The 27,112-nt window shown below is 60.9% G+C and overlaps 2 protein-coding genes across 3 annotated transcripts; one reads left to right on the forward strand and one right to left on the reverse strand.

The window, feature by feature from the left end:
• On the reverse strand, positions 1–26,965 carry ADPRS (ADP-ribosylserine hydrolase). Of its 2 annotated transcripts, none has more exons than XM_075437816.1 (6): positions 26,718–26,965; positions 25,523–25,619; positions 24,473–24,680; positions 24,180–24,364; positions 23,970–24,070; positions 1–351 (listed from the first exon to the last, which is right to left on the reverse strand). In XM_075437816.1, exons 1-6 carry the CDS (start codon positions 26,950–26,952, stop codon positions 20–22), a joined length of 1,158 nt encoding a protein of 385 aa, XP_075293931.1. In that variant the 5' UTR covers positions 26,953–26,965; the 3' UTR covers positions 1–19. The 2 variants fall into 2 exon arrangements, with proteins under 2 accessions (XP_075293931.1, XP_075293932.1); XM_075437817.1 differs by lacking the exon at positions 1–351 and adding an exon at positions 21,212–23,411.
• Positions 15,113–20,089, forward strand: COL8A2 (collagen type VIII alpha 2 chain). Its single transcript, XM_075437818.1, has one exon. It carries the CDS (start codon positions 15,115–15,117, stop codon positions 17,032–17,034), a length of 1,920 nt encoding a protein of 639 aa, XP_075293933.1. The 5' UTR covers positions 15,113–15,114; the 3' UTR covers positions 17,035–20,089.
• Positions 26,966–27,112: the final 147 nt, after the last annotated feature.

The following is a 27,112-nucleotide window of genomic DNA, read 5'->3' on the forward strand; positions in this document are numbered from 1 at the left end:
TGGAGCCCTGCAAAGCCAATTAACTGCGATACTCGATTGCCCTGGAAATTAGGAGCCTGATAATAAGGTTGTGGCTTCGGGCAGCGGCACGTTGGCGTTGCCTGAGGTTGGAAGCTCTGTGTTCAGGACACATGGGGATGGCACACGTGAGAATGGCGCCCGGCCCCTCGCGTCCCCCGGGAGGTGGCACCCGGCTGGTGGCAGGAGGGAGCGGAGCTGCCCGGTGGGACCCGCTGCTGCCGCGGCCACGGGGCTCGGGGAGAGCGGGGGCTTTGGCGCAGTCCCCAGGACAGCGGGGCCGCTGGAATTCCCTGTGAGGCTTTCGGCTCCCAGACAAAGGAAATGTGGTAACTAAAAAAAAAAAAAAAAAAAGTATAAAAAATTTCAAATTGAAAAATCAAAGCAGCTGATTCAGCGATGTCAAAACATCTTGTGACAGCGTCGGGCAAATTTTTTCCAAACATAATTAGGGGAAAAAAAAAAATAAGATCAGCCTGATTTCACACAAGCGGTGTCTGCCCCGACGGAACGGCGCGTGCTGGGGGGTGTCGCGGGGGTCGGCCCGCGGAGCCCCGCGCTGCTGCGGAGCCGGGAGCGCGGCCTGGCAGGGGCTTTGCCCCCGCCGCGGCGCCGGCCCCGCTGAAGCGGTCATTACAGAGCACGGGGGAAAAATCTGAAACCCAAGCCGGCAGCGCGGGGCCAGCGCCGGCCGGGCGGCGGGAGCGTGGTTTATGGTAGCGTCGTGTCAGAGTTTCCACTGAACACCTCAGGCTTGCTGGGATCTCGCATCAGCTCGCGTAAATTAAATTAAATAACATAAACTAAAATACTGCCTGAAAAGCGTGCGCTCCAGCCCCTCGCTGGGGTGTGAATACGTGTAAGCGGCTCTGCTGCTGCTGCCGTGCCAGAAAAAGCTCCTTCGTGGTGTGCGGCCCCGGGGCAGCAGGGGATGGGATGGGATGGGGATGGGATGGGATGGGGATGGGGATACAGATGGGGATGGGATGGGGATGGGGATGGGGATGGGATGGGGATGGGATGGGATGGGGATGGGGATGGGGATGGGGATGGGATGGGGATGGGGATGGGGATGGGATGGGGATGGGATGGGATGGGATGGGGATACAGATGGGGATGGGACGGAGATGGGATGGGGATGGGATGGGGATGGGATGCGATAGGGGTGGGATGGGGATGGGATGGGGATGGGGATACAGATGGGGATGGGATGGGGATACAGATGGGGATGGGATGGGGATGGGGATGGGGATGGGATGGGGATGGGATGGGGGTGGGATGCGATGGGGGTGGGATGGGGATGGGATGCGATAGGGGTGGGATGGGGACGAGGATACGGATGGGGATGGAGCTGGCAGGGTGGGGGCAGCCTGGGGAGCAGGCAGGGCCCCGAACCGGCAGGTACCCCCCTCCCGTGCCCCCCGTCCCCGCTTGCCCGCCGGGGAGGGGCACAGCTGAGGCTCCCACTCCTGAAATTTATTTTAATGTAAACCTAGCTCTAAGGCAGCTTTTTCTCATTTTTAAACTATTTCATATCAATCCTTGGCCTGACATTTGTTTTCTTTGAGTGCGGTGGGAGCGTGGTCGGCATTGCTGAGGAGATCTCCTCAGGAATCTTGGCAGGGGCGGCTCCCTATCTTTGAAGAAACGGCAAATGCAAACCAGAAGGCAGATATTAGAGAAGCACAGACACGATTTTCCCCCTGCTAACCCCAGGAGCGGTGCGGCAGCCGGCTCGGGGACGCGGCGGTGGGGGGACCCCGTGCCCGGACCCCACCGGTGGCACCGCAGCTGCCTGGGGTGACCCCGCGCAGGTCCCCGGCCACGCCGCGGCGCAGGGCACACGGCCAGCCCGGTCCCCAAGGGCTGCGACCGACCCGCCGGGACGGGGAGCGGTGGCAGCCGAGGAGCGATGGCACCGGGAGGGTTTGCAGTGGGGGGGGGGAGGCTGGCACAGCGGGGGGCCGGGAGCCGGGCTCTGGGGTCGCCCCCCAAATGCTGAACCCCCAGGAGAACGCTGCTCTGGGTGCGGAGCCGGTCTCACGGGCGCGTTGTCGCAGGGGGGTCACGGGGGACGTGCGTGGCGAGGGTGTGCGGGAGCGGGGGCGGCTGCCCGGCCGGGTGTCTGCGGGCAGCAGCGCGGGCAGCAGCCGGGCTCACCCGAGGGTGTTGCTAAAAAGCTGGAAGAGGAGAGGAAATGGAGATCAAAGGACCCAGCGAAACCAGGGAGACGGGATTTCAACCCCTGACAGTAAAACAAACCGACTGCTAGGCTAAACACCGCGAGGCAGCGTCCTGGGCCTGGGCTGCCCTGCTCCTCGCTTCCACACCGCGACGCTCCCGCAGCAGCTCCCGCCTTCGCCGTCGTGTCCGGGCAGCGGGAGGGCGGCAGTGGCGAGGCACGGGGCAAATGATGGCACGGGGGCCACCACGGCAGTGACGCTGCGCGGGGAGCGAGGTGCCGGCCGCAGCGCAGCCCTCCTGGGGACACCGGGTGTCAGCTCAGGAGCTGCTGTCCCCGGGCAGTCCCGCTGCCCCGGCGCCCGCTGGCAGCGTGGTACCAGACCACGATGGGCACAGCGAGTCCGTCCCGCGGCAGGGCAGGCGCGTGAACCGGGGCTGGGATGGCGGCGGTGGGGTCTGGGGCGGGAGAGGCTCCTGGACACGGTCACACGGACGGGTCCTGCAGAGCGGCCGCTCGCTGCTTAAAACCGAATCCGCCGAGGAACGGACGTCCGTGGGTTCGGACCCGGCCTCTCCCCTTGTTCACTCTCGGCAGCTCGGGCGGTTCTTGCCTCCTCCATCCCCGGCCCCAGGGTTTGCCCTGGTGATGGGTCGCTGGGTGCTGACGGTGCAGCTGCGCTTGCCGCGGGTGCCTTGGGAAGAAGGGAAGCGACGCCCGGCTTCGGGCAAGGCCCTGTCAAGGGAGCCTGAAAGCCAGCGCAGGGCTCCCGGCCTCGGCAGCAGCTCCCCGCGTGCTGTCACGGGCTCCCACTGCTCCTCCATCGCCCGCATCCCCCTTCGCGGGGGTCGCCTTCCCACAGCGTGCGTGGACGGGGGCTGGAGCAGCCATAGTGCACTCGGCGCAGGAGCCGCGTCCCCCGGCAATGCTCGCACCGCCGCGATGGGCTCCAGCAGCACCCGGCTGCTCTGTGCCGCGCCACCGCCCCGGCTCTCGGTGGGGACAGTGGGGACGGGGACACGGGAGGTCTCCAGGGCATCCCTGCCGCACGCAGCGCCCGAGCGAGCTGCCCCAGCCCCTCTGAGCACCCTGCCCCAGCCGGCTCTGCCCCGGACCGCAGCGCGTTGTGATCACGCCGGTGACCCCAGCGCGAGGCTGGAAGTTCCAATGTCTGCGGTTGATGGCCGCTTGCCTGCCGGTTCCCCGAGATGGGAATCGCTCCCCGTGGGTCCCTCCAGGCTTAGCAGATTTCTTTGCAAAACACCCTCTGCATTAGCAAACGCTGCTTCCGCGCAGGAGCTGCGAGGGCGAAGCCGCGTCCGACCCGCGGACCCCGGGCGAACGCCGTCCGCTTCCCACCGGCACGTGCGGGGCCCTGGAGCGGGGCTGCGGGGCTGCCGGTGCGGGTCCCTGGGGAGTGAAGCCCCGACCTCCTGCGGCTCGCAGCCCCCCACCCTGGGCAGAGCCTCCGCGTCCTGCGCCAGGACCCAGGCGCGAGGGGCTGTGCTCAGGTCACGGCGTGGGCTGCGGCTCACACAGCAATTTGGGGTCCCACAGAGCTGGGCCCCCGCTGCTGCCACTGCCCAGACCCCAGATGAGGGGCTCCAGACCCAGCCCGGCGGCTGCCGGGGCGGCGGGGGGGACGGGACCCTCCGGCACTGCCACCCTCGCCATGCACCCCAGCCCCAGCCCTCCGCTGGCGTTGCCGCAGCCCCCCGGGCAGGCCACCGTCCCCCCGGGAGGAGGAGGCGAGGGGAGGAAGAGGGGAAGGAAAAAAATGAATCCCCCCACAAAAATGTCTTCATAACAGGAAACGTCTCATAAAATACCTGTGGTTTGGCATGTGCGGCCCGGCTGGTCGGGCCGTGCACCTGGCAGGCAACCCCGCCATTAGTGCCGCGCGGTCTGGAATTCGGTGAGCCGGGGCTGCCGGGGGAGCAGGACGGCACCGGGGGGCTCGGGGCGCAGAAGCCGTCCCTGGGGGCTGTGGCGAGGGGGGGGACGCGTCCCTTGGGTCTCGCTCGCGACGCGGTGTGCGGGGACGCATCCCACCCGTGCGCGGCGAGGGGATCGCGGCGTCCCGGGGATGGGGTGAGCCGGGCTGAGCCCCCCGCCCCGGGCAGGAACCCGGCGTTTCTGCAGCTCCGGGCCAGGGTTGTCCACCCGGACTCGGGTCCAGGCCGGCGCAGACCCGGAGGTCTCTGCCCGGGTCCCCAGACGCCGCGGTGCCCGCCGATCCCCGGATACGGCTTCGCCTCCGTGCGCGCCCGCGGCGGCAGCCGTCAGCAGGGGAGTTCTGGCAGCGGGAGGCGAGGGATTAAGCCCTGAGCTGTGACCCGCGGCGGGCTCACGCCTTGCTGCGCGCCCGGCACGCACACGCAGAGCGTCGTTAATCCGCCTTGGCTGATCCCCGACCCGGCGGCCGCGCGATCGACCGGCGGCACCGACCCCGTCGGCAGCACTGCCGCCAGACCCCGGGCTCTTGGCTCGCGGCGTGCACCGCACAGGCCCCCGCCATGGCCCCAGCGCCAGCCGGACACCGGCACCGGGCATCGCCCCGCACGCTCCCCGCTCCCCGCACGTCACCGATGGCCCAGGCGCACCGGGAGGAGAGTCGAGGCGGGGAGAAACACCCGGGCCGGTTCTGCGGCAAGCTCTGCCTGCGACCCAGCGGTGTGCGGCCGGCGGAGCGAGCGGGGCCCGGCGTGCCACCGCCTCGTGCTGCGCACCCGTCCCCAGCGTCCTCGCGCCGCGCAGCCGCCCCGACGCAGCCCCTGGCACGGCCGCGGCTGCCCTGGGCTTCGAAGCGCCGGCTGGCCCATGGCTATGGAGAGCGGCTTGGCCCGTGGCCTTTCCTTCAGCCCGCCGCCCGCCTGCGCGGCACGTGCTAACGCAGCAGGAGTTAATTAGCACGGAGCCCCCAGCCTCGGCGTTAATTTGGCTGCAGCTCCTGCCTGGACCGGAGCGACGCAGCCACCACCCGCAGCAAGCCGGGCTGCAGGTGCTGCAGGGCGATGTGCCGTGTTGTGCCACGCCGTGCCATGCCATGCCACGGTGTGCCGTGCTGTGCCATGCCACGCTATGCCATGTCATGCCATGCCACGCTGTGCTGTGCCATGCCATGCCGTGCTGTGCCGTGCCGTGCCCGTGCTGGGGCCAGGCGCAGGCGCTGCAGGGCTGGCAGGGTTGTTGCCTGCCGACGGGGTGGGGTGTTTTTCTTTCGTCAAGGAAAATGTTTTCTTGTTCCCTCGGCTGAGGGGCGGGCGAGGCTGCGGGGCCGCGCGGCGCGTTCAGCGGCTGTTGGATCGGATCCGGTGTCGTGCATTTAAGGACCGGCTGGTGCCAAGACTCCGACCGGCGCTGCAGCCGCTGCCTCTGGCTTTCACAGCCCGGCCTACGGAAACAACATCCTCGCTCTCCATTTTCAATAGCTCACTTTTCGTTTTTGACTCGTGTTATTGTTATTTTTAAAGCATGTGTAGTGCAAGCGAAATCACCTACCTCCCGCTGGAGCCGGGCCAGCCCCGTGTTGGGCTTGGAAAACCTCCCTGCTTTATTTTTTATCGTAAATGACCGGAGGATTGAGCGGCTCGATGGGACACGGCGGCGTCCAAACCCGCGCTGCTGCAGCCCACCCACACGCAGCGGCTCCTTCCTCGGTGCCGCTTCTCCCCGCAGCGTCCACCCGAGCCGGGCGAGCCCGCGAGGTGCTCCCGGCCGCTCGCCGCAGCCTGGCCGAGCTCTGCCGCCGTTCGCAGCGCCGGTGGCCGTGCCCCGCTCCCGGGGTGCCACGTGGGGCCGCGGCCATGCCAGTGAGCCCGAGCGCGTGGCTGGAGCACATCAAAGGCCCCGTCCTGGCTCACCCCCGCGCCCCGGCAAAGCTCCGCGGGGGCCGGGGTCGATGCGGGGACGGAGCTGGAGCGAGCAGCATGCGGTGCATTTACCGCCGGGTTTGAACAAGCTCCCCAATTTACCGACCTTCGACCGCAATCGCAGATCCCCCCGCAGATCCCACCTACTGACTTGGAAAATAATTAGCCTGGAAGGGAGCGGGCGCGGTGCCCGCCTGCCATCGTTAATACCGAAATAACCAGGGCCGTAAATCAGCCGCGGCTCGGCCAGCGTCCCCGGCAGTGTGCCCCGGCGCGGCCGCCTCGCTCGCAGCGGAGTCACCCGGGGCGCGTGGGCACGGTGCTGCGGGCGAGGGGGCACGGTGCCGGGCGGCTGCGGACCCGTCTGCCGGGAACGGCCGGGAGCTCGCCGGGCCGGCGGCGCGATCCGCAGGCTGCTTCTGGAGCGAGGGGGCCGGCGCGGGCTCCTGCCAGAGCAAGGTGACATTTCTCGTCTCCTTTCTCATGCTTGAAGTGTGAGATTTTTTTTTTTCTTCTTCTTTTTTTCCCCTTTTCCCGGAGCTTTCATTGCCTGCCAGGGGTTTTTAACACGTCTGCTCGCCGCCTGCCAGGGGAGCAGCACTCGCGCCGTCAGCGCGGCGGCGAGCTCTGAAGCCGTGCCAGGGGTCTCCGTGCCGCGCCGCCGCCCCGGCTGCAGCCCCCGCGCCCCGGAGCCCAGCACTGCGCTGCTGCCGAGCCCCGGCCCCGCTCAGCGCCACGGGGAGCAGCTCCCCGGCCCCGCCGTGCCCCCCATCTGCGAGCCCCCCTGGGTCTGCTTTCTGTGGCCGGGGGCTGGAGCTGCGCCGGGGGCTGCAGCCTGTCCGTGGTCCCCGGGCGGGGGGCAGGAGGGGCTGCGATTCGGAGCCCCTGGAGCATCTCCCCTGCTCCAGGTGGGGAAGAGGTGACTCCTGGTGGGGTGTCAGCCGGCTCCCAGCCCACGGGAGGGTGGGTGGGGGGCACCCGGCCGTAGCGGCCACGGCAGCCCCGTCCGCGCCGTTCATCGGCCGGCGTTTGCACCCTGCCCTGGGAGACGAGCCCTGTGCGCGGCCGCTCCTCGTGATTAATTATCATTTCATAACGCAGGAGCTTTCAGGCATGAAAAAGCCTCTTCGCAGCCGCGTTGTGCACACTTTATCCATCATATGAACCTCCAGATGTTTCCATTTTATTCTCATTAAATCACCGCCTGGAGAGCCCGGGTGACGCGAGGCCTCCTGCCCCGGTGCCGGGCAGTGAGCGAGGACGGCGAAGCACCCGAGACCCCTTCCCCTGGGGGACGGCGGCTCGTGGCCGGGGGTCTCAGGCCAGAAGCCCCATTGCTGCCGCAGCCCCTAGGGAGTGGGGGGCAGCTGGAGCGGCGCGTCCGGACGGAGGGGGAGCGTGCGGGAGCTGAGCCCTCGCCGGGAGGCACCGGGTTCGGACGAGCCCCTCGGTGCGGAGCCAGGGGCCCTGAGCTCGCGTCCGGCACGCAGTGAAACCGCCGCGGGAGCCAAAGCCGACAGATCACCCCGTCCTCCCGCTCCCTTCCCCCGGCTCCAGTCTCCCCGCCGTCCCGCGTCTCTCCCAGGGCTGGGGTCTCGCAGAGGGGCGGGGGGACGCTGCCAACGCTCCACAGCCCCCGGCAGCGAGGGGCTGAGCCGCCCCAGGGTGCTGCTCCCGGGGCGCAGGCAGCCCATGCAGGCAGCCCAGTCGAGGGGATGGGTGACGGGGCACAGAAAGCCCAGGTGGGAGAGGAGAGAGCTGGGAAGGGAGGGGGGAGCTGGAGACAGAGGCGCAGGGGTCATGCCAGGTAAGGAAAACAAATAAATAGCTGATTCAGGGGTTTGTGCTCCTCTTTCATTTAGCAGGAACTGTATTTTTACAGCTGCGATCCCTTAGAACGGGATTCTTTTTCCCTTAAACAAATCCTTGTAAAATAATGCTTCATAAAAATAAGCGTTTCTCTTCTCGGCCCCGAAGACAGAAACACAGGAACGCCGGCAAGGCCCTCCCCGCGCCGCCGAGGAGGCCGATGGCGGCCGTCGCCTGCATCCCCGCGCCGTCGCGCGGCTGGAGGCAGCCGTGGCCTCCCCGCCGGGCACCGCGGCGCGTCCGGCACAGCACCGGCACCGCCGCCACGTGCAGAGCAGAGCTCCTCTCCCAGCGCCCGCCGCGGCCGCCGGCATCGCCCCAGGGCCCGGGCTCCATCGTCGCCTCCAGCCCCAAGCACCGCGCGGGGAGCCCGGCTCGGTGGCCACGGCTGCCGCGGCGCTGGGGACCGCAGCCACCGTGCCAAGCACCCGCAGCGTCAGGAACAGTCCCAGGCCAGGGCTCCCTGCTCCCTTCACTTCATTTGCTTTAATTTTAATTTGGGGGGTTGTTTTTTCTCTAGGCTGCACCTTTTTTTGGTTTTTTTTTTGGTTTTTTTTCACCACTTCTTCAGCAAAAGCGATTCAGGAAATTCCAACGGAATCCCGGCGCGCAGCAGCCCTGCCCCGGCTCCCCGGCGGGAGAGGCACGGAGCTTAATTCTCATTAATAACCACCACGGGTCAATTATTGCGAGGAGGAGGAAAGCTCTTCGGTATCGCGTGTTCCTTCAGCTTCCGAAAATAAATGTTCTTTGCAAATCAATCTGTTTGCAGCTCTGCGTGCGGAGCTGGCACGGAGAAGTTGCTGGAGGAAAGGTGTATTTAGAGAGAGCGTTTATGTTCAATAAACAGGCACTGCAGGCGGTGGCCACGGCTCCCGGGTGCCGCAGCCCTCCCCGGGGCTGTCCCGGCCGAGGGCTCCCACCCCTCGCGCTCCGAGCGAGCTCCGGGTGCTGCCCGCAAGGAGCCACGGCTGAGCCACAAACGCAGCCGACCTCGGGCTCCGGCGTCGCAGCTTTGGGCCAGCACCCATCAGGGAGCCGCGGCACCCGCCCAGCTGCTCCCGGGGCGGGCTGGAAGCGCCAGCAGCCCACGCTGCCCATGCTGCCCACGCTGCCCACGCTGCCCACGGCCAGAGCTCGCGTGGCTCTGCCATTGGAGACCCTGCTCGCTGCAGAGACGCACCAGCCACGCCGGGCTCAGCAGGTGGGGTTTTCATCCTGCCTTTTTCCCCCTCTCTTCTTACGTATGTTAAAAATATACGAGGGAAGCCCAACACGGGCACAAACGCAGACAAAACCCGAGAGCCTCGGAAAGGCTCTGCTGGGTGCCGTGGTTGGTTATTGCTCGTAAACCGTGGATTTATCGCGCATCTCCTCACCAGTGCGTTGGGATGGGTGATGTGTTCAGGGCATCCATGGTCCAGAAAAAGGCAAATTTGAGGGAGTCCTGCTCCCACCGGGATCCTCCCCAGGTTCCCGGCTGATCCTCGTGGGACAGAGGGTGCGGACGGGGCGGTGGGTGCCCGCTCTCACTGTCGCTTTGCCCGCAGGAGCCGTGGGGTGCAGGATGCTGCCGGACGCCGTGGGGCTGCTGCTGCTGGTGGTGATGATGATGGTCGGCCTTCGCGCAGCGGCGGGAGGAGGCGCGGCGGGCTACGCCCAAGTGAAGTACATGCAGCCCATGGTGAAGGGACCCCTGGGACCCCCCTTCCGTGAAGGCAAAGGGCAGTACCTGGGTAAGGGACGGGCTTGGGGGGCTGGAGGGGGAGATGTGGCTGCCTGCAGAACTGCCGGCACGGCGGGAAGGGGCCACAGCGTCCCGCAGCCATCAGGCGCCCGTCACCCCTTCCCCTGGGGTCAGGGCCCCCGGGGAGCAGCCTGGCATGGCCAAGGGTGCTGCTGCCCAAAGCATCATTGGCCAAGCCCGGAGGGGCCGCTGAGGTCTCCTCAACCCCTTGCAGAAGGACACGGACAGGCTCAGCAGAGCAGCGGAGCCCTTCGCTCGGGCTGGGCGGGCACCCTTGGGTGCTCAGTCTGGGGGCTGGTGCACAAAGGGGACCCCCGAGCCCTTGGCTCCCCTCCTCCTCCTCCTCCTCCCTGCACGCGTGCCGGTAGCTTTGAGGCTCAGCCCCGGGTGCCCCGGCGCTCACCGTCTCTCCCTGTCGCGCTGTTAAACCGGAGCCGTCCCGGGGAGGCTTCTCCCTCTCCTCCACCCGTTCCGGTTTCCCGGTCTGCGTTCTGCACCAGCTGGGGAAGGAGAGGGCCACGGTCGGAGCCGAGCCCCAGCCCAGCGAGGGGCGAGCAGGAGAGCTGCAACCAGGAGCTCCACGCGTGCTAAATCACTCCCCACCGAGCCACACGTGCCGTGCGGTGGCACAGAGGTGCCGGGGTCACTGCTCCACGCAGCCAGGCCTCCCGCGCTGCGTCCAGCCCCGCGTCCAGCCTGGGGTCAGCGCCCGGCCCGTGCTGCCCTGCCTGCCTGTCCTGCCTGCACGTCCTGCCTGCACGCCATCCCCTGCCTGCACGCCATCCCCTGCCCTTCCTGTCGTCCCGTGTGCCTGCCCAGGGCTCCCTTTACGCCCAGCCGCAGGTGCTGGAGGTCGGAAGGCACAGGAGGGTCCGTAAGTGCCCCACACCGGGGGTCATTAGCGTGTGTTAATTGCACACACCCTGGGGAACTGCTCAGGAACTTGGGGTCTTCACAAACAGCGAGTGCTGGGTGTGACCGAGTGTCCCTGGCGCTTTTTGGCTCACCAGGGTGTCCCTCTGCCAGCCCCCAGCACCTCCCCGAGGCGCTCGCAACCAGCACGCTGCCTTCGGCTCAAACAGGGGATGGAGGGAGGCTCTGAGCCCTTCCCTTGACCCCAAACACCGCGGTCCCCAACGCTGTCCCCAGCGCCAGCCTCGGCTGGCAGCGCGGCGGGACAGGGCAGTGCCGGGGCTCGGCTGCCGCGGGAGCCGTCCCCACGGGTTCGCCCGGACCCGGACCCTCCGGCAGCCGAAGCCTTGGCTCTGGGAGAAGACACTGGAGAAGGCTCTGCTGCCGGTGGCTGTTTTACGGCGGGGCTGAACGGCTTATCGGGAGTTCCGCTCAGCACGTGTGTCAGCAAACACACAGCAAAACCTGGAGCCGACGCAGGCTGCGAGCCCCCATCCCTGCCCCCTTCCCAGCTGTTGTAAAGCTGCTCCCTGAACCCCAGCCAGAGACAAAACCTTCCAGCGTAGCGCAGGAACGTTTCAGCTGCTGGTGGGACCGGATTCAAATATCTCCCTGCTGTTTTCCCTTCTTTTTTTCCCTTTCCTCCTATGCCTCAGAGCGGCCTGCGCTGCCTCCGAGCAGTGCTGCCTGCTAACCACGGCGGAGAGGGGAGCGGGCGTCTGGGCTCTCTGCAGGGTGCAGCGTGGGTGCAAGCTGTGCCAGGTTAGAGCGGGCACGGGTCCGAGGAGACGCTGAGGCAGGGCAGAGTGAGAGTCCCCTGGACATCACTCTCCTAAAACCCTTGGGCAAAGAGGGGATGGGCAGGGGGATGCGGGCAGGGGGTGGCTGCAGTCCGTGCCACCGGCTGCGGGGCCGCACGGAGGGGGCTGGGGAAGCTGGTGCCTCCTGGATCCCACCGAGCTCCCATCTCTGCTGAACCTCCCATTTGGCAAGGAAAATCCCCGCTGGCCTTCTGCCCTGCGCGGGGAGCTCAGCTGACTCGCCGCGACGGCGCAGGGCCGTGCTGTGCCCCTGCGGGTTACCCCCACCTCAGCGAGGAGCTGCGGGGCCCCCGCACTGGCCCAGCCTGGCCCCAGGGCAGGGACCTCCACCCGGGGGGCTGCGGGGGTCCCACTGGCCTGTGGGTGCCATCTAGTGAGAGACAGGGCTGGCATCCTCCGGGTACCAGACCCCTCTCCTGCCCCAAAACAGGCTCCCCAGGAGCACGGAGATGCTGCTAAATGCTGAAAGCATTCCAGCCGGTATCCGTACAGTTGGGTTTTATTTTGGCTTGGTTAAAACCACGGCGGTGCAGCTTGCAGCCAGGTGAAACCACGGCTGGGTGCTGGCCCGGGCTCCGGGACCCCAGCCTTTCCCCACACGTGCGGGGAGCCAGGCCAGCAGCACCCTGGCTCGGGGCACTGATGCGGCACAGGCGATGCCCAGGGCGAGGGTCCGTGCAGGCAGGCAGTGGGGTTCCCCTGCAGCAGCAGCACGGAGGGCTCACCCGGGGCAGCAGCCTCGGCCGCAGAGGTTAAAGGAGCACTTGTCACCTGCCCAGGCTTGGGCACGCTCAGCGGAGAGCCAAGGGCCGACCTCTGCCCTCAGGGCTGTGCTGCCGGGCGGTGGGAGCCGGGAGATGCTGGGCAGCGCCTGGGCTGCTGCTGCCCGGTGTCCCCAGAGAGGTGGCCCACAGGTCCTGCTGCTTTTAGAGACTCAGTCCTGTGGTCCCCGTGGGGCCGCTGCCCGCGGCCAAGAGGCCTCGGGGTCCCTTAGCTCCTGCTAACGGGGAAACATTTGCCACTTCCACGCTTTCTGGAGCCTGCTCCCATCTCACTGCCATCCCCTCGCACGGCAGCTCCGTCCGTGAGCTGGGGCCTGCACCGAGCCTGCCCCGATGCCACGCAAGACGGGACGAGAGACGCAGTAACACCGCTCCCACGCAATGTCCCTACCAGCCTGCAAAACTCACTCTCACGAGACAGGGCTTGGCAGCAGCACCGGAACGAGCTCAGCCGGGCTCTGCCACGGAGCAGCCAACCTCTCCTTCCCGCAGCGTCATCCGGCCGCGCTGGCCAGACCCGCTGCCGACTGCTCGTGGCTGGGAACCGTGTCCCATCTTGCTGGATTACTCCTCTGCCAGCCAGCCCGCGCTGCCGGGGTCCTGCCTCAGGCATGCGGGGTCCTCACCGGGACAAACACCGCTCGTGGGGGCTGCGGGGTCCGCTGGGACACGTCCGTGCTCCTCAGGAGGCGAACAGTTCTGGGGTGCCCGGGCGAGAGCCCTCAGGGGCCGAGCCGGCTCCTTGCCCTTCCCGCTGCCCCAGCGGGCTCCTCGCGTTAGCGCTCACGGAGCTTCGCTCCCGCTTCGAGGGGACCCACAGCCCCACGCTGCTGCTGCGAAACGCAGAGCTCGCAGACATGCGCCTGCGGTGAGACAGGGTCTTCTGAAATCGGATACCGCAGGGGCTGCCATGTCCCAGTTTCTCTCTGCTAACGGCCCCGGTTTGGTTTTCCCGTCTGCTTTTTTGGCCGCCTGCGAGCTGGCAGCTCTCGCCTGGCGTTCCTATTCGCTGCCTCGTGTGAGAGTGTGTGCGCGCTTTTTCCTTCCTTCATGGGCTCAGCTGAGGATCCTTGTTCTGATTCCATGCAAAATGACCTAGAAAACTAATTCTTTTCAAACCATTGCATGAAGAAAAGAAAAAGGGGGGAGGAGGAGGAGAAAACACATTGAAATAATTTTCCGGAGAAAAATTCTTCCAGAATTCCAGCCCCAGAAATCTGCTTCAGTGCAACGCTTCACATCTCCCTTGCCTTCTTTCCCACACCATTTTCTGGGGTGAGGAGCAGGAGGTTTGCAGAAATCCAGTGGCAATGTCACGACAGACAAGCATTTCCTTAACTCCCACAGCCAAGTGCCCTCCATCACGGCCCAGGATGCGGGCCAGGCTTTGAGAAGTAGATAAGCTCTGAAAATGTTTCCATTACCAGAAGAAAAACAAGCAGGCAGCAGGCTCGGAAATGGCCCGAGCTAACTGCTGTGCTTCGGAAAGGTAAAGCTGCCCCGATGCACCGGCAACGGCGCCTGCCGCCGCCGCAGTTAGGCCTTTCACGTGTCTCACATCTCCCCGAATCTTCTCCCGTTGACAGAGAAAATCTCTGCGTTGGCGGATGCCAGCGCTACGGCTGTCCGTGCTCCCGGGGCCCGGCTCCGCTCGCTGAGTGCCCAGGCTGGGGGCCAGGCTGGCAGGGCTCGGGGACCCCTCGCCTCCTCCTGGGGGCCATGCCCGGGCACCCAGCCTCGTCTCCTGCTCCCATCCCAGGCGGGATCCATCCCCACGTCGGGAACTCGCCCGTACAGATCTGTTCCCGACTGGAACGTTCAGCTTTGGCTAGATTTGGTTAAACTTCGCCCAAGGTGTCAAGGCCTTCTGCTCTGCCCTTCGCATTGCTCATCACAGCCCCATGTGTGTGCGGCTGCCAAGTATTTCCTCCATTTGGAGCTTCCCAAAAAAGTTTGTCAGATTTATTCTTTCTCGCCGGTTCCCGGCGTCACGTGGGAAGCGACACCCTGCCGGGGCCGGCCTCGGGGAGTTATTTATGCTCACGTCTGCGCTTCAAGTTCCGAGCTGCAGTGGGCATGTAATCTGGCTCTCCTCGGCTTTGTAGTCTCTCAGCCCACTAGTTTCTTTCTTATATCCGTTTGCAAAAGACCTCTGTAAATTCTTTAAATGTCAAGTGGTTGCGGCCTATTCCCAGCTGGGCTGACTCACTTGGACCTAACTGAGGTTGCGTTTCCCTTGCAGCTATTGGCTTTTCCTCCATCCTCAGCGCTTTTTGTCTGTTTGGGGAGCTTTGCTCTGCCCTGCTGGACACGGGAGCTGTGCCAGCGAGCACCGCAGGCATGTCTTAACCCATACACCAGTCACCTCTTCGGTCTCTCAAGTACACGTCCAAGAGTTTTCTTTCTAATCCAAAAGGATTAAAGGTCTCCCGAGGCCCGGGACTCGAGGGATGGGGTGGAGGGATTATCCGCAGTCTTGGCTCGCTCTGTCGCCATCCTCTCAGCTGAGCCCAGGCAGGAACGACTGAATCCCACGGTGCTTTCGAGGCCGCTGGGAAGCGAGGCAGTGGGAGGTTTGAATCCAGCTCCTAAAAAAACCCCACAGCAGGTCATTGCAAACCAACGATGCCAGAGCCGGCGGCGACTGCTGGTCTCGCTGACACGCTCTGTGGAGGGACGGATGGAGTAAGGCTTGAATTAGCACCCTGGGCTCTGGCCAAGGTCTTGCCTCAAGACAGTCCTGCTGATGTGGTGGCCCAGGAAGCCACTGTGGTTGTGTTTAAATGAAACCATTTCTAAGGAAGGGCACTCATGCCCCTGGCTTCCACGCCCAGAGGGCACCATGCTCCAGGCACGCTCCTCCATCCACCGCCAGCCCCAGTAAAGCTCCGTGTCTCCTCTCTCCGCAGAGATGCCACCGCTGCTGCCCATGGACCTCAAAGGGGAGCCAGGACCTCCAGGGAAGCCCGGCCCGCGTGGACCCCCCGGGCCCCCCGGCTACCCAGGAAAGCCGGGCACGGGGAAGCCAGGAATGCACGGCCAGCCTGGGCCCGCCGGGCCCCCCGGCTTCTCGGGCATCGGGAAACCCGGCATCCCAGGACTCCCCGGAAAGGCCGGTATGAAAGGGATGCCCGGAGCCAAGGGTGAGCCTGGCATGCGAGGAGAGCAAGGGCCAAGAGGACTGCCCGGCCCCCCAGGGCTGCCGGGGCCAGCCGGCATCTCGGTCAACGGGAAGCCGGGCCCCCAGGGCGGCCCTGGCCTGCCCGGGTTTCGGGGCGAGCCTGGCCCAAAAGGAGAGCCGGGTCCCCGCGGAGAGCGAGGGATGAAGGGTGAAAACGGCGTGGGGAAGCCAGGGCTCCCGGGGCCCCGGGGGAATGGGGGCCCTCCCGGCCCCGCGGGGCCCCCAGGGCCGGCCGGTGTTGGAAAGCCCGGCCTCGACGGCCTGCCGGGCGCACCGGGGGAGAAGGGCGACGTGGGCCCCCCGGGTGGGCCTGGTGTCAGCGGCGAGCCGGGCCCCGTGGGGCCCCGGGGCCCCCCTGGCATCGACGGCATCGGTGTCCCGGGCGTGGCGGGCGTGCCGGGGATACAGGGCCCCATGGGGCCGAAGGGAGAGCCTGGGATCCGCGGCCTCCCCGGTCTGCCGGGCCCGACGGGCTACGGGAAGCCGGGCTTGCCCGGCCTCAAAGGTGACCGTGGGCAGCCCGGGGTGCCGGGAGCCATCGGCGACAAGGGGGAACCGGGCATTGACGGGGAGCCGGGCGAGCCGGGCCCTGCCGGCATCATCGGGCCTCCGGGGCCACCGGGGTCCATGGGCCTGCCGGGCAAGCACGGGCTGCCCGGCTCCAAAGGGGACGTGGGGCCAGCCGGGCCCCCGGGAATGCCGGGGATGCGTGGCGACCAGGGCCTCAACGGCTTCGCGGGGAAGCCAGGGGTGCCGGGAGAAAGGGGCCTGCCTGGGTCACAGGGACCCCCCGGCCCAACGGGCCCAAAAGGAGAGCCGGGGTTCATCGGCCTGCCGGGGGTGCCGGGATTAACGGGTGGCCCCGGGCCGAAAGGGGACGGTGGGATCCCAGGGCAGCCGGGGCTGAGGGGCCCCTCTGGCATCCCGGGCTTGCAGGGACCCGCAGGTCCCATGGGCCCTCAGGGGTTACCGGGGCTGAAAGGGGAGCCTGGGCTCCCCGGGGTTCCTGGCGAGGGGAAGACTGGCGAACCCGGCATGGCCGGACCCATCGGGCCCCCAGGAATGCCGGGAACGCCGGGGCTGAACGGGCCGCCGGGGCCACCGGGGCCGCCCGGGCCGCCGGGAGCGCCCGGGGTGTTGGACGAGACGGGCATCGCGGGGCTGCACCTGCCGGACGGCGGCGTGGAGGGGGCCGTGCTGGGCAATGGCAAGCCGGGGAAGCCGCAGTACGGCCGAGGAGAGCTCTCCGCCCGCATCGCGCCAGCCTTCACCGCCATCCTCACCTCCCCCTTCCCGGCGTCGGGCATGCCGGTCAAGTTTGACCGGACTTTGTACAACGGGCACAATGGCTACAACCCAGTCACCGGGATATTCACCTGCCCCGTATCCGGCATCTACTACTTCGCCTACCACGTGCACGTCAAAGGGACCAACGTTTGGGTGGCACTTTACAAGAACAACGTGCCCGCCACCTACACCTACGACGAGTACAAAAAGGGCTACCTGGACCAGGCCTCGGGCAGCGCCGTGCTTGAACTGAAGGAGAACGACCAAGTCTGGGTGCAGATGCCCTCGGACCAGGCCAACGGGCTGTACTCCACGGAATACATCCACTCCTCCTTCTCCGGGTTCCTGCTTTGCCCCACATAACGGCTGTTGGGCACGTTTCCTTTTCACCAACTTTAGCCATAAACTGTCTTTTTTTTTTTTTTGATAAAAAAGTTTTTGTAAAATTAATACAAAAAAGAAAAATCACTGGGAAGAACGTGCAAGCCGTTGTCGTGGGACCTTGCTTCACGCTGTTTGATCCACGAGTCAAGAGGGTAACTGGAAAGGAGACCTCTCTCTCTCTCTCTCTCTCTTTATTGGGGGAGGGAGAAGGCAGAGAGGGGAGTGACTTCCTCAGCAATGCATATTTGGGATAAATTTTACCCTAGTGACTGTCCATCAAACACAGGAACGTGCTTGGGACAGCAAGGATCTGGCTCTCAGTACACCGCTCTGCGATCCAGAGAGGGTCGTCTGGAAGACCGGACCCTTCTGGGCTATAACCAAGTGCCCTCGTTTCCCATTCTGAGGCCTAGTTAAATAACTACAGCTGTTGGAACGGATGGCGTGTTCGCTAAGCAGCACGGGAGTCCTAGGCACTTAACAAAAACCTGTACAGCCGCAGAGATCCACGATGGATTGAGAGATTTCCTTCCCAAACCATCAGATGCCCAAGTTTCAGTCTCGCTGATGCCTGTTTTTTCAGACTGTGCTTTGAAGCAGTCTCCCCGATTCACTCCGGATTCAGTGTGGTTGGATTTATAATCATAAAAAGTGGAAGACTTTGCATAAGCACCTTCTTAGAAGAAGTAAATATTATTTCTAACCCTTCCCCCCAGCACCTTTAGGACTAAAAACGTCCAGGCATTGGCATCTGGCAGGATGGCAGACGACCTATTGCAAAGCCGCTGAGGGAAGCCGGGACCCCTGTGAGGATCCTCTCTCTGGGGTTAATTCATCCACCAGCGAGTCCGAGGGCTGGCTCTGTCCTGCCTGCTTCTTCGCAGCCCAAGGACTTGCTCGGCCTCGTGAGCATCTTGCTCTGACAACACAAGGATGGCACTGCCAGCCCGGCGCACGGTGCTTCTAGCCTGGTTTGACAGAGGGTTTAGTTACGCTTTCTTGAAAGTGCCACGTACGGACAACTTGCTTGTACTGTCTCACTATTTCGGGATGTGTAAACTTTTGTGTTGGTATCCCCCCTTTCTCTGGGGACCTTTTAATTAAGAAAAATAGTGTTTGTTCTAACATTCCATTCAGTCATTTTACAACGGTGCTATTATCTACTTAACAACGTTATTTACAAGTCTAGTGCAATATGTACCCGTAACAGCGCACCGTGCCAGGTGCCAGTCTGTGACTTAGGTTAAAAAAAAGAAAAAAAAACAACAAAAAAATCACAAGTGTCTGTTGTTACCACTTTCTCTCACTAATGCTTGAAACGTTACCGACCTGAACACGAGCTACAAGGTTCTGGGAAAGGTGTGCACGGACGCTGACCACTTGGCTGCTCTGCCCTTTGCTAGAGGGAGCAACTGCACCCCGTTGCTTTGCCGATTTTCCCACGGTAGAACAGCCATTGCCACTTGCACTTACAGTAAAGCGATTCTTCTCATCCCAGGCAAGCAGCACGCTGCTGGAGTTAGTCCACACGCGTTAACACCGCATGTCCCTCTCTCTGCAAAGGCCCACCCCTGAGAAAACAGAGCAATGTGGTCACCAGCTGAGCGACTATTACCCTTACGTTCTCCTAAAGCCTGTTCTATGGCCAAAGAAAAGAAATGCAGCAAGAACGGGACTTGGAATTGTTCTCCAGATGGACTGTACAAGATATTTAAACAACTTTTTTCCTATATGTTTTGTTTGTTTGTTTTTCTCCTTAAGCCTATCCTGTGTTTCTGCCTCTTGCCATCCAGGGCGTCCTATCCCTGAAATTAAGAAACACAAAAAGGAAATTTATGGTTGAAAGCTACTTCAGCTTCAGCTACTGCCCCGCTGCGGCTGGGCCTGGCCTGTCCCACTCCTGGGGATTTTCTCCACACAAAGCTGGAAGTTTCATCTAAAGATGAAACCTCCTCAAGCTGAAAAGCTGCCCGGCGCGTCCAATCCCACTGGACGTTTTTAACTCCTGAAGGCAGGGGGGTGTCGGGGCCATTCGGGTTTTGATCGCAACAGGTCACTTCCCAGCAGGAACAGGAGCCATGCAAAAAGAGTCCCTAAAATTAAAAGTGGAAGCTCAGATGTTTTCTTCAAGCTCAGGCTTGCGGGGAGGGTGCTAAGGTGGGGCCCGCGTCTCCTTAGTTGAAGCACCTTTCCTGTGGAGATCAGCAATGGACCCGAGCTGGCGCCGGGCTCCGCCGCGCGGCACCGCTGGCGACGCGTGCCCACTGCCTGCAGCAGGGCAGGAGCTTCCCGCGCCGGGGCGGAAGCTTCGTCCTGTTCAGCACAGCGACTTATTTATACTGTTCTAATCTACATTCCATCTCTTTTTGTTCCATTTTGTTCTCAATTTCTTGTTCTAGCTGGCAAAAAGCGATGACAAAAGTAGTCACTATAACCACACCGAGTAACTCGTGCAGCGCTGTAGATACTGTTTTGCAATCTCACTTTCCCTTCACGTGCAGAGCATAAACCATAATCAACCCTCCGCAGCTATATAACCCGTTACATTTACACAGCAACTGAAAGGCAAAGATATCACACACACAGGGTTAGGCTAGAAAAAACGATGCACAGGATGAGGGAGGCTGTTCACTAAACCGGACACTGTCGGGAAGAATTGTTTTTCTGGAGTACTGAGCACGTGCTATTCGCCAGCAGAAAGGGTCATTTTGTCGTGTGTGTGAGCGCGTGGGATTTTGGTTTCAATCACAATAATAAAAAAAGGTTGGGTTGGATGAAGTATGTCTATTTTTAATTATGAAAACTGCATTACAATGTGCATTTTTGTATACAAATTCTTACTATTTTTTTTAAATTTGCCTCCAATATCTTCATTTCTAACCTAGTATATAGAGGTTTTTAGTTTTGTAAATACTTATTACATGCACTGTCTGTCATAGTAAAAGTTGGTTTAAAATGCACTCTTTTTGTGATCAGAAACTGGCCTTCAGAACTAAAACTACAGTACTTGATTGTATTGACAAAACATCAATAAAACTTCTTGTATAAACGGTGGTCTCGGCTGTGCCTTTGTCCTGTTAGTAAGGGGCTGGCTCAGCCTCGCCAGCAGCACCATCCACCCAGGCCTCCGGCGCACACCCGGCTCACTTTTTCCCAGCAGAGCAGCAGGTTTGCTTGCTGCTTAACGTTCTCATGTAAGCAGGCACTGCATGTTTGTTGTGATGAAGGAAATGATCCCTGTCTCCAGAAGATCATTTTTTAAAGAAGGATGAAATCTGGACCCTTCCAGACTGACAATTTGAGGAATTTAAGTTAAAGTGTTGGAGATTCCCTTCCCCTTCTGTCGTTTTTTTTTTAATTTTTTTTTTTGCTACATTACACAACCTCGTCTACAGCCAGCTCCTGCATCCTGAGCAGCAAAAGCAGCCCGTTCAGCGGCACCCAGAAGAAATGGTGAATCACGTGTAAGCAAATCACTTCCAGAGGCTGAAGAAAACATGTTTTCCCACCCAATCTCTTACCTGGAAGAGGAGACGCTACTTGCTACAGCTGACACCCTCCAGCGAAGCCTGGCTGCCATGCTGGCTGCCTGTGAAGAACAAGCCACTCTCCTCCCGGAAGTCGCAGGGACCCCCAGCACGTCTCCCAGTGCCCATCGCACGCAGGGCTCCAGCAGCTGAACTCCTTCCACGCGCTGCTCCTCGCTGCAAACAGCCACAGGGCACAGCCAGCAACGCGAAAAGGCCTCTCCAGCAACCCCCTGCCATGCGCCTGACCGGTGCTCCCCACTCGCCCTGCCGATAGCCAGAACCACCGCTGCCGGGCTTCGAGAGCCCTCCGCCACCCCGCACCGCTCACAGGCAAGCGGGGCCACCTCCACGTGTCTCTGCAGCAGATTCCCAGCGCTAAAACTCACCCCAGATGAAGCACAAGTCTTGGCTACGCGCACGACGTCTCTAACCGGCACCCAACAACTCCCGTTCTGCTTTCTGCAGAAAGAGCTCAAGAAGCTGTAACAAAGCAGTTTCAGGCTGAGTCTTAACGTGAAGTGTGGGGTGGGGAGAAATAGCCCAGAGGTTTTCCAACAACTCCTCTTGTCATTTAGTATGGAAGCACAATTTCATGACTTCAATGAAAAGACAGGAGCAGTGGCTAATTAACAAAGATAACTAAGTGATTTTATTTCTCTCCAAGAAAGTCAGAGCTAAATGTTTTAGTACACATTTAAATCCTGGCCTAAAATGAGCTATATTTTTTAAACAGGAGCTCTTCTGCTCTTCATGAATTCCAAACATTTAAAATTATAAAGCTGCTTTAAAAGAAAAATACCTTCTTTTAAATAACTCCATGAATATGTTCACATCTCTGGCAGAATAACGTGAAAAAACCTGACATTTTACACCTCAGATCTGCAGCACAACACGTAAATATACAATAGGCCAAAATCCCACATGTTCTCAGGACAAGATACTCATTTATACAAGGAAAACCCGTTAAAGCATCACACAGAAGACTGGCACTTGAGGGAGGCAGACTACAGGAAAAACTGGAACGAGCCACTGCAGCCAGATTTCCCCCACGTGCATGCAGCCCGACGCGGACAAGCAGCATCTGCCGATACCACCAGGGAGCGAGCGCCGTTTGCGCAGAACGGTCGCTTCCCGGTGTCACAAGAAATACCAGAGGGATTACAGAGAATGACATTGTCACATTCACATTTATAAACATTTCCGTATGTTGACTGCTTGCCTCCTTCCTTCGTTTTCCTTTCAGTTATTAAAAAGCTCCTCACCCTTTTTAGACATGCCCTACCCAAGCTGTTACTCCCTTTCTGACCAGCTCCACCAGACAAAGGTTTTAAACGTGGAACTCTGGAACAACACAGCTCTGCTAGAATACTCTTGGCCACCAGTACCAGCTTCAAATGCACAAATTCTTTGAAAATCTCATTTCTCCCCCAATTAACCCACCTTTCCCTTTATTTTCAGATAATTCTTACCAAGTACAGCGCTTTAAAACTGTGGGAAATAACTCCTCCTTCCGACTGAAGTCATTTCTGTCACCGACTGCAGCAGAACCAGGAATTCAATCCTTGTGTAACACTAGGTTTCACAACTGCCTCCACTACAGCTCTACACAGCGATCTCGCTTGGTGCTCGGGACATACACAGGACTGAAAACGCAGGGGGCACGGGTCAGGAACAAGGGGAATGGCTAGGATAGCTGCAGCAACGGGACAGCCAGCTACGCACAGGAAGACAACAGGCAGCAGAAGAGGACGGTGGCAGGTGGATTGCAGAGCAAAGGACACCAAAGGAGCAGGAATTAGCTACGCCCTCTGCCAGCAGTAACGACCAGCTGGGACTGCGTCTGCGTTCACCAAAGGCACTTCTCACGCCGCCACTGGCAATGCAAAGGAATCCCTTCTCCAACCCCCGGCACTTCCCATTCTGCCTTTACGGAAGAGAACCTCCCGGAGGTCTCCCCTCCAGCACCCTCCCTCCACAAGAGAGGCGGCAAGCCCTGCCGCCACACAGGTCGTCCTCCCGGCTCTCCAGGGACGTGCCTCTGTGGTGACCCCCATCCACCCCCCTCGGCTGGTCAGCCGAGTGTGAACCGGCGTTTCGAGGGGGGGGTGCAGCCTTTCAGAGCCACCGCAGGACACGTCACCAACAACTGAAACACAGGCCGCGGCACACGGGAGGAGAGGAAAACAGCAAGAAAGTCAGTGGATTCAGAGACCCACCTGTAACTGCAATGACAAAATGACACAACGGCAGGACAAAGCAAGAAGCAGAAATCTTATACAAAGCTAGATGCTCCTGTACGCTTCAGAGACGGGCCACACGCAGCCACTTCCCCGCTGAGCCGTAACTGCAGGGTATGTCCCCTCTCCCCAGAACCCGCTCGTGCTTCCAGCCCTCAACTCGCAGCAGCGGGCGTCTGTCCCAGGCGGAGGCCCGCTGGCATCTGCCAACGGCGCGGATCCACCACCACACTTCTGACCAGAACAGCAGAGGTGTCCGCCCACTTTGCCTTCAGAAAACACACTCCCCTTTGAGCTCAGAGCTGCTGGCAGTAGAGTTCGTACAAGCTATTTGCCAGCTTCTGTGTCTCTTGAAAAGCTTCACAGCTCTGCTCCCAGCTTGGGGGTATCTGTTCCTCCCCATAATACGCCCCTGCAATGGCTCCTGCCATGGTCGCAATGGTGTCTGTGTCTCCCCCCAGGGAGATACAGTAGATGATGGTCCTCTGCAGGCTGTTGTAGTGATCAGGAATATCTGGGTCAGCTTCCATACAGTGCAAGAAGGAGTAAATTGCAGTGGGGACAGACCGCAAAGCGGCAATGCCGTTGCCTGTTAACAAAACCAAGCATCTTCAGTGCTGCAGAACGCTTGTGTCTTCCTTCCCGCAGAAGAGCCTTTTCCCTGCTAACTGCAGCTTCCCACTGCCCATTACTTTCAATACCAGGATCTCTGGTTTTGTCATGACAGGTGGACAAGTCTGCATCTCAGAACAGACATCTCCCCCTGGCTCCCCAGTACGACTCGCATCCTGGTAAGCAACTCCCAGCTACACCAGCACAGTCTGGCAGCACACATCTACCCGTTCCCACCCAACACGAAGATCCAAGAGCCAGCAAGACAAGTGACCTCAGAACATTACGAGATGTTATGCACGACAGTTTTTCTTAGCAAGACATTTGTCTTCCCAACCAATACAGAGAGGGAGTCACTGGGTCAAGACTCAGAATTGCTGACTGGCGAGCACAGGCAGCCTTCCCAGCAGGCTCCGTGCCTGACAGGCAGCCGAGGCTGCAGTGGGAATCTGGGGCAGGACATGTGAACCGGGCTTGCTGAGGCAGTTCTACTTCCAGCTCTTTCCTAATACTTGTAGTAAAGAAAGGTACTTACCTAATTCAAACAATACATCTGCTTTGGGAACACTGCTGAGCTCCAAAAATTCCTTTATTTTCTTTAGACGCCTTGAAAATGGTAAATCCTCAAATCCCAGCCTGGGGGGGGGGGGGAAACCAAAACCAAAAATGAGTACAATGAAGAAGAGAGAATGCGAAGAGCCAGAGCAAACTGAACACAGAGTTAGTGCTCCTCGCAGCTACTTACGCTCGGGCATCAGTGAGAGACTTATCATCTGCCTCTACATCTTCCATGTGGCTAATGAGCTGCTCGAGGAAGGTCTCCTTGCTGAGCCCTCCCTGCAGGGCGAGGTGCACGGCCAGGGCCTGCAGGATGGCCCCATTGTAGCCCAGGGAGTTGGCGTGGGTGAGCTCAGCACTCAGCTTCGCAAACTGCAAATGAAAACACATCGTTACAAACCTCCCCAGGAGACCATGGCGAGGTTGGCCTGGAAGCAGGAACTCCCAGCGCCGAGGTGCCCACGGAGCCAAGCGCGGTACCTTCTTCACATCCTGGACATCAGGATATGCCAGGGAGACGCCCGCCACCCTCATGGCACCGCCATTGCCGTAGGAGCCTTTCCCGTTAAACTGGGCTCTCGCGGGTTCAAACACATCGTTGCACTTGGGGCTCAGGAGCTTCTTGAAGACGTTGACAACGGCCATCCCATAGCCCCTGTTGGGCTCCTTCTTGTACTCCTCAGCAAACCTGGCGTGGGCAAGAGAGCAGCAGTTGTGCAGGTGAGAGAAAGCACAGGGGATATTTGGTCCATTCCCGACGTTTGTAAAGAAGCTGTACAAAGCCACCTGACAAAGTGAATTAATAACACATGGATAACTCAGTGACAGCCAGGGTTCAAGTGGCTCAGTTCTGTAGCAAAAGAATCCGATTCCCAAAAACAGGTGTGAAAGGAGGAAAGGGTGTATAAACATCACCTTTCTCAACTCACTTATTTCCCACTCAACTTTGCCTTGAAATAGAAGCAAACTGGAAACCTTTCCGTGGGTCACAACCACAAAGAAAGTCTTTTGTTCAAGTTCAATGGAAGAGTTTTCTAAACAAATAAATGCTCTCCCTTAAGTGGAACCAAACGCTACCAGGGCTGTGGATTCCAAAGGGAAATGGATCACACCAAACTGAAGCTGACCTCACTAATACACACTAACTAAATGAAGGGAGGTACAAACATGAACAGCAACAAAGAAACATGAAAGGAAATGCTTCTGAAATTTCTAAGCATTATCTTCCAACAAAGGTGAACACACAGACACGCACTACAGTGTGCCCCTTCTGCTTCATTTCAAACCAGACTCTGAACCCGCACTAAAGCTGACGCTGCTGCATGTTCCAGGACAGTGCAAAGCACACAATAAACAACAGGATTAGCCCTTACTTTTCTCATTTTTTTTCCTCCACAAATTAACAATGACTTTGCCTTCGCCTCTGTCCCCGCTCAGAGACAATGACCACGACCACTGAGTCTTAAGAAAGTTTTGCCTGCGCTAGGAAATGTCAACACCCCGGCCTCCAAAGCTGGCTGCAGTCCTTACCTCTTGGCCATATCAACTTCATCAAACTCTCGCTTGGCTAGCAGGGACTGCACCACCGACCTGCTCATGGCCGTGTCGTCCGTGTACGAAAGCGTTTCTAGAACAGAAGGTCAAAACATAACGTGACCGTGCAGGGAGAACCTCCCCTCCTGGTCTTCTCTGCTTTCAGCACCTCCCTCCTCTCCAAGGACTAATCATCTGTAGAGCTGGAGGTCAAACATTACCACAAGTTCCCCAGCACCTTGAGCTCATCACTAGCTACAGTCAAAGAAAGAAGGTGCAGAGCAAGAGAGACGCACCCGCAGCAAGAACGAGACAGAAAGCATTTCTAGGTTAGTAAGAGCCAAGAGAAAATGTTTGATATCCCGAGGCACCTATGGACAAGGGAGAGACAAACGTCTTTCTCAAGGAGTTTACAGTGTACACTGACAAGTAGGGAAAAGAAAGCACAGTTGCATTCCTGGACAAGACTGCAACAAAATCAAGCGTGTTTAAGATCCTACAGGAAGGATTTACAGGGCTTGTGGCACTGCTCAGAACCCTGAGGCGAAACCATCATCAGGTGCTGAGAGTTAAATAACCGTTCTTGTGCTTCTCTCACTCTGCTCCTTATCTGTTTCTGGTACACCTGCTCCTTGCTGACACCCCTGCTGCAACACCCTGGCTCCCAGCACACTACGGCTGCACTCGAGCAGCGCTGGCTGAGCAGAGCAGAGCAGAGCAGAGCGAACCATGGCTCCCTCCACACCAGCCCAGTGCGTAAGGAACCAGGAACTGCCCTGGGGGAGCCAGAAAATGGGTGCTGCTTCAGCAAAGTCATCCTCATCCCATGGGGGGGGGTGTGTGTCCCCCCAACACTCCACAGCGCGGGGGACAAGGGGCAGAGCAGGGCTGGGGACAGTCACAGGTGTCCCAGGGGAGCTGCCCCACACTTAGGTGAGGGGCAGGGAGGGGGGGACCCAGGCTGAGGTGAGGGTCAGGAGCGGGGACCCAGGCTGAGGCCAGGGGCGGGAGGGGGGGGGACCCAGGCTGAGGTGAGGGGCAGGAGCGGGGACCCACGCTGAGGTGAGGCACTGCGGGCCTGGGGAGTGCGAGGACGCGGGGGCAGACGCACCCACCCCAAACCCCGACTCTAGGGGTGAGGCCCGAATCCGTGGGGACACGCTCCGGGCCCGCCCCTCCCCGTCCCGCTCACCTCTGCGGGCGCTGCCAGCCGGTTCCCCCGCCTCGGGCTGTTCGGACGCCGGTTCCAGGCCTCGGAGGAAGCGTAGCAGGTCGGGCAGCTTCACGACGCTCCTGCCTTCGAAGACGGCGCCCAGGCAGTCACCCAACAACGCTCCGGCTAAACAGCCCCGGAACCGAGCGGCTCCCGGCCGAGGCCGCGCCATCGCCCGCCCGGTGCCGGGGCCTGAGCCGGCCGCCGCCGCCATCTTCTACCGCGCCGCCGCCGCACACCTCCGGGCCGCCAGGGGGCGGTGTCCGCGGCAAAGCCGCTGCCGCAGACACCGCCCCCTGGCGGCCCGGAGGTGCGGGCAGGAAAAAGTTGATGGGAGCCCGTTGTCTTCTTTTTCGTTTCCCCTTGAATTTCTC

Source organism: Opisthocomus hoazin, chromosome 17, assembly GCF_030867145.1.
Source record: "Opisthocomus hoazin isolate bOpiHoa1 chromosome 17, bOpiHoa1.hap1, whole genome shotgun sequence".
NCBI lineage: Eukaryota > Metazoa > Chordata > Aves > Opisthocomiformes > Opisthocomidae > Opisthocomus > Opisthocomus hoazin.

What these genes read in the sequence shown, in the direction of transcription:
- COL8A2 (XM_075437818.1), top strand. Translation starts at nt 15,115, where the DNA reads ATGCCACCGCTGCTGCCCATGGACCTCAAAGGGGAGCCAGGACCTCCA.
- ADPRS (XM_075437816.1), bottom strand. Translation starts at nt 26,952, where the DNA reads ATGGCGGCGGCGGCCGGCTCAGGCCCCGGCACCGGGCGGGCGATGGCG. An exon ending in GAAGTTGATATGGCCAAGAG is followed by an intron (nt 24,681 to 25,522) that starts GTAAGGACTGCA and finishes TGCCCACGCCAG; the next exon opens with GTTTGCTGAGGAGTACAAGA. An exon ending in ATGTCCAGGATGTGAAGAAG is followed by an intron (nt 24,365 to 24,472) that starts GTACCGCGCTTG and finishes TTTCATTTGCAG; the next exon opens with TTTGCGAAGCTGAGTGCTGA.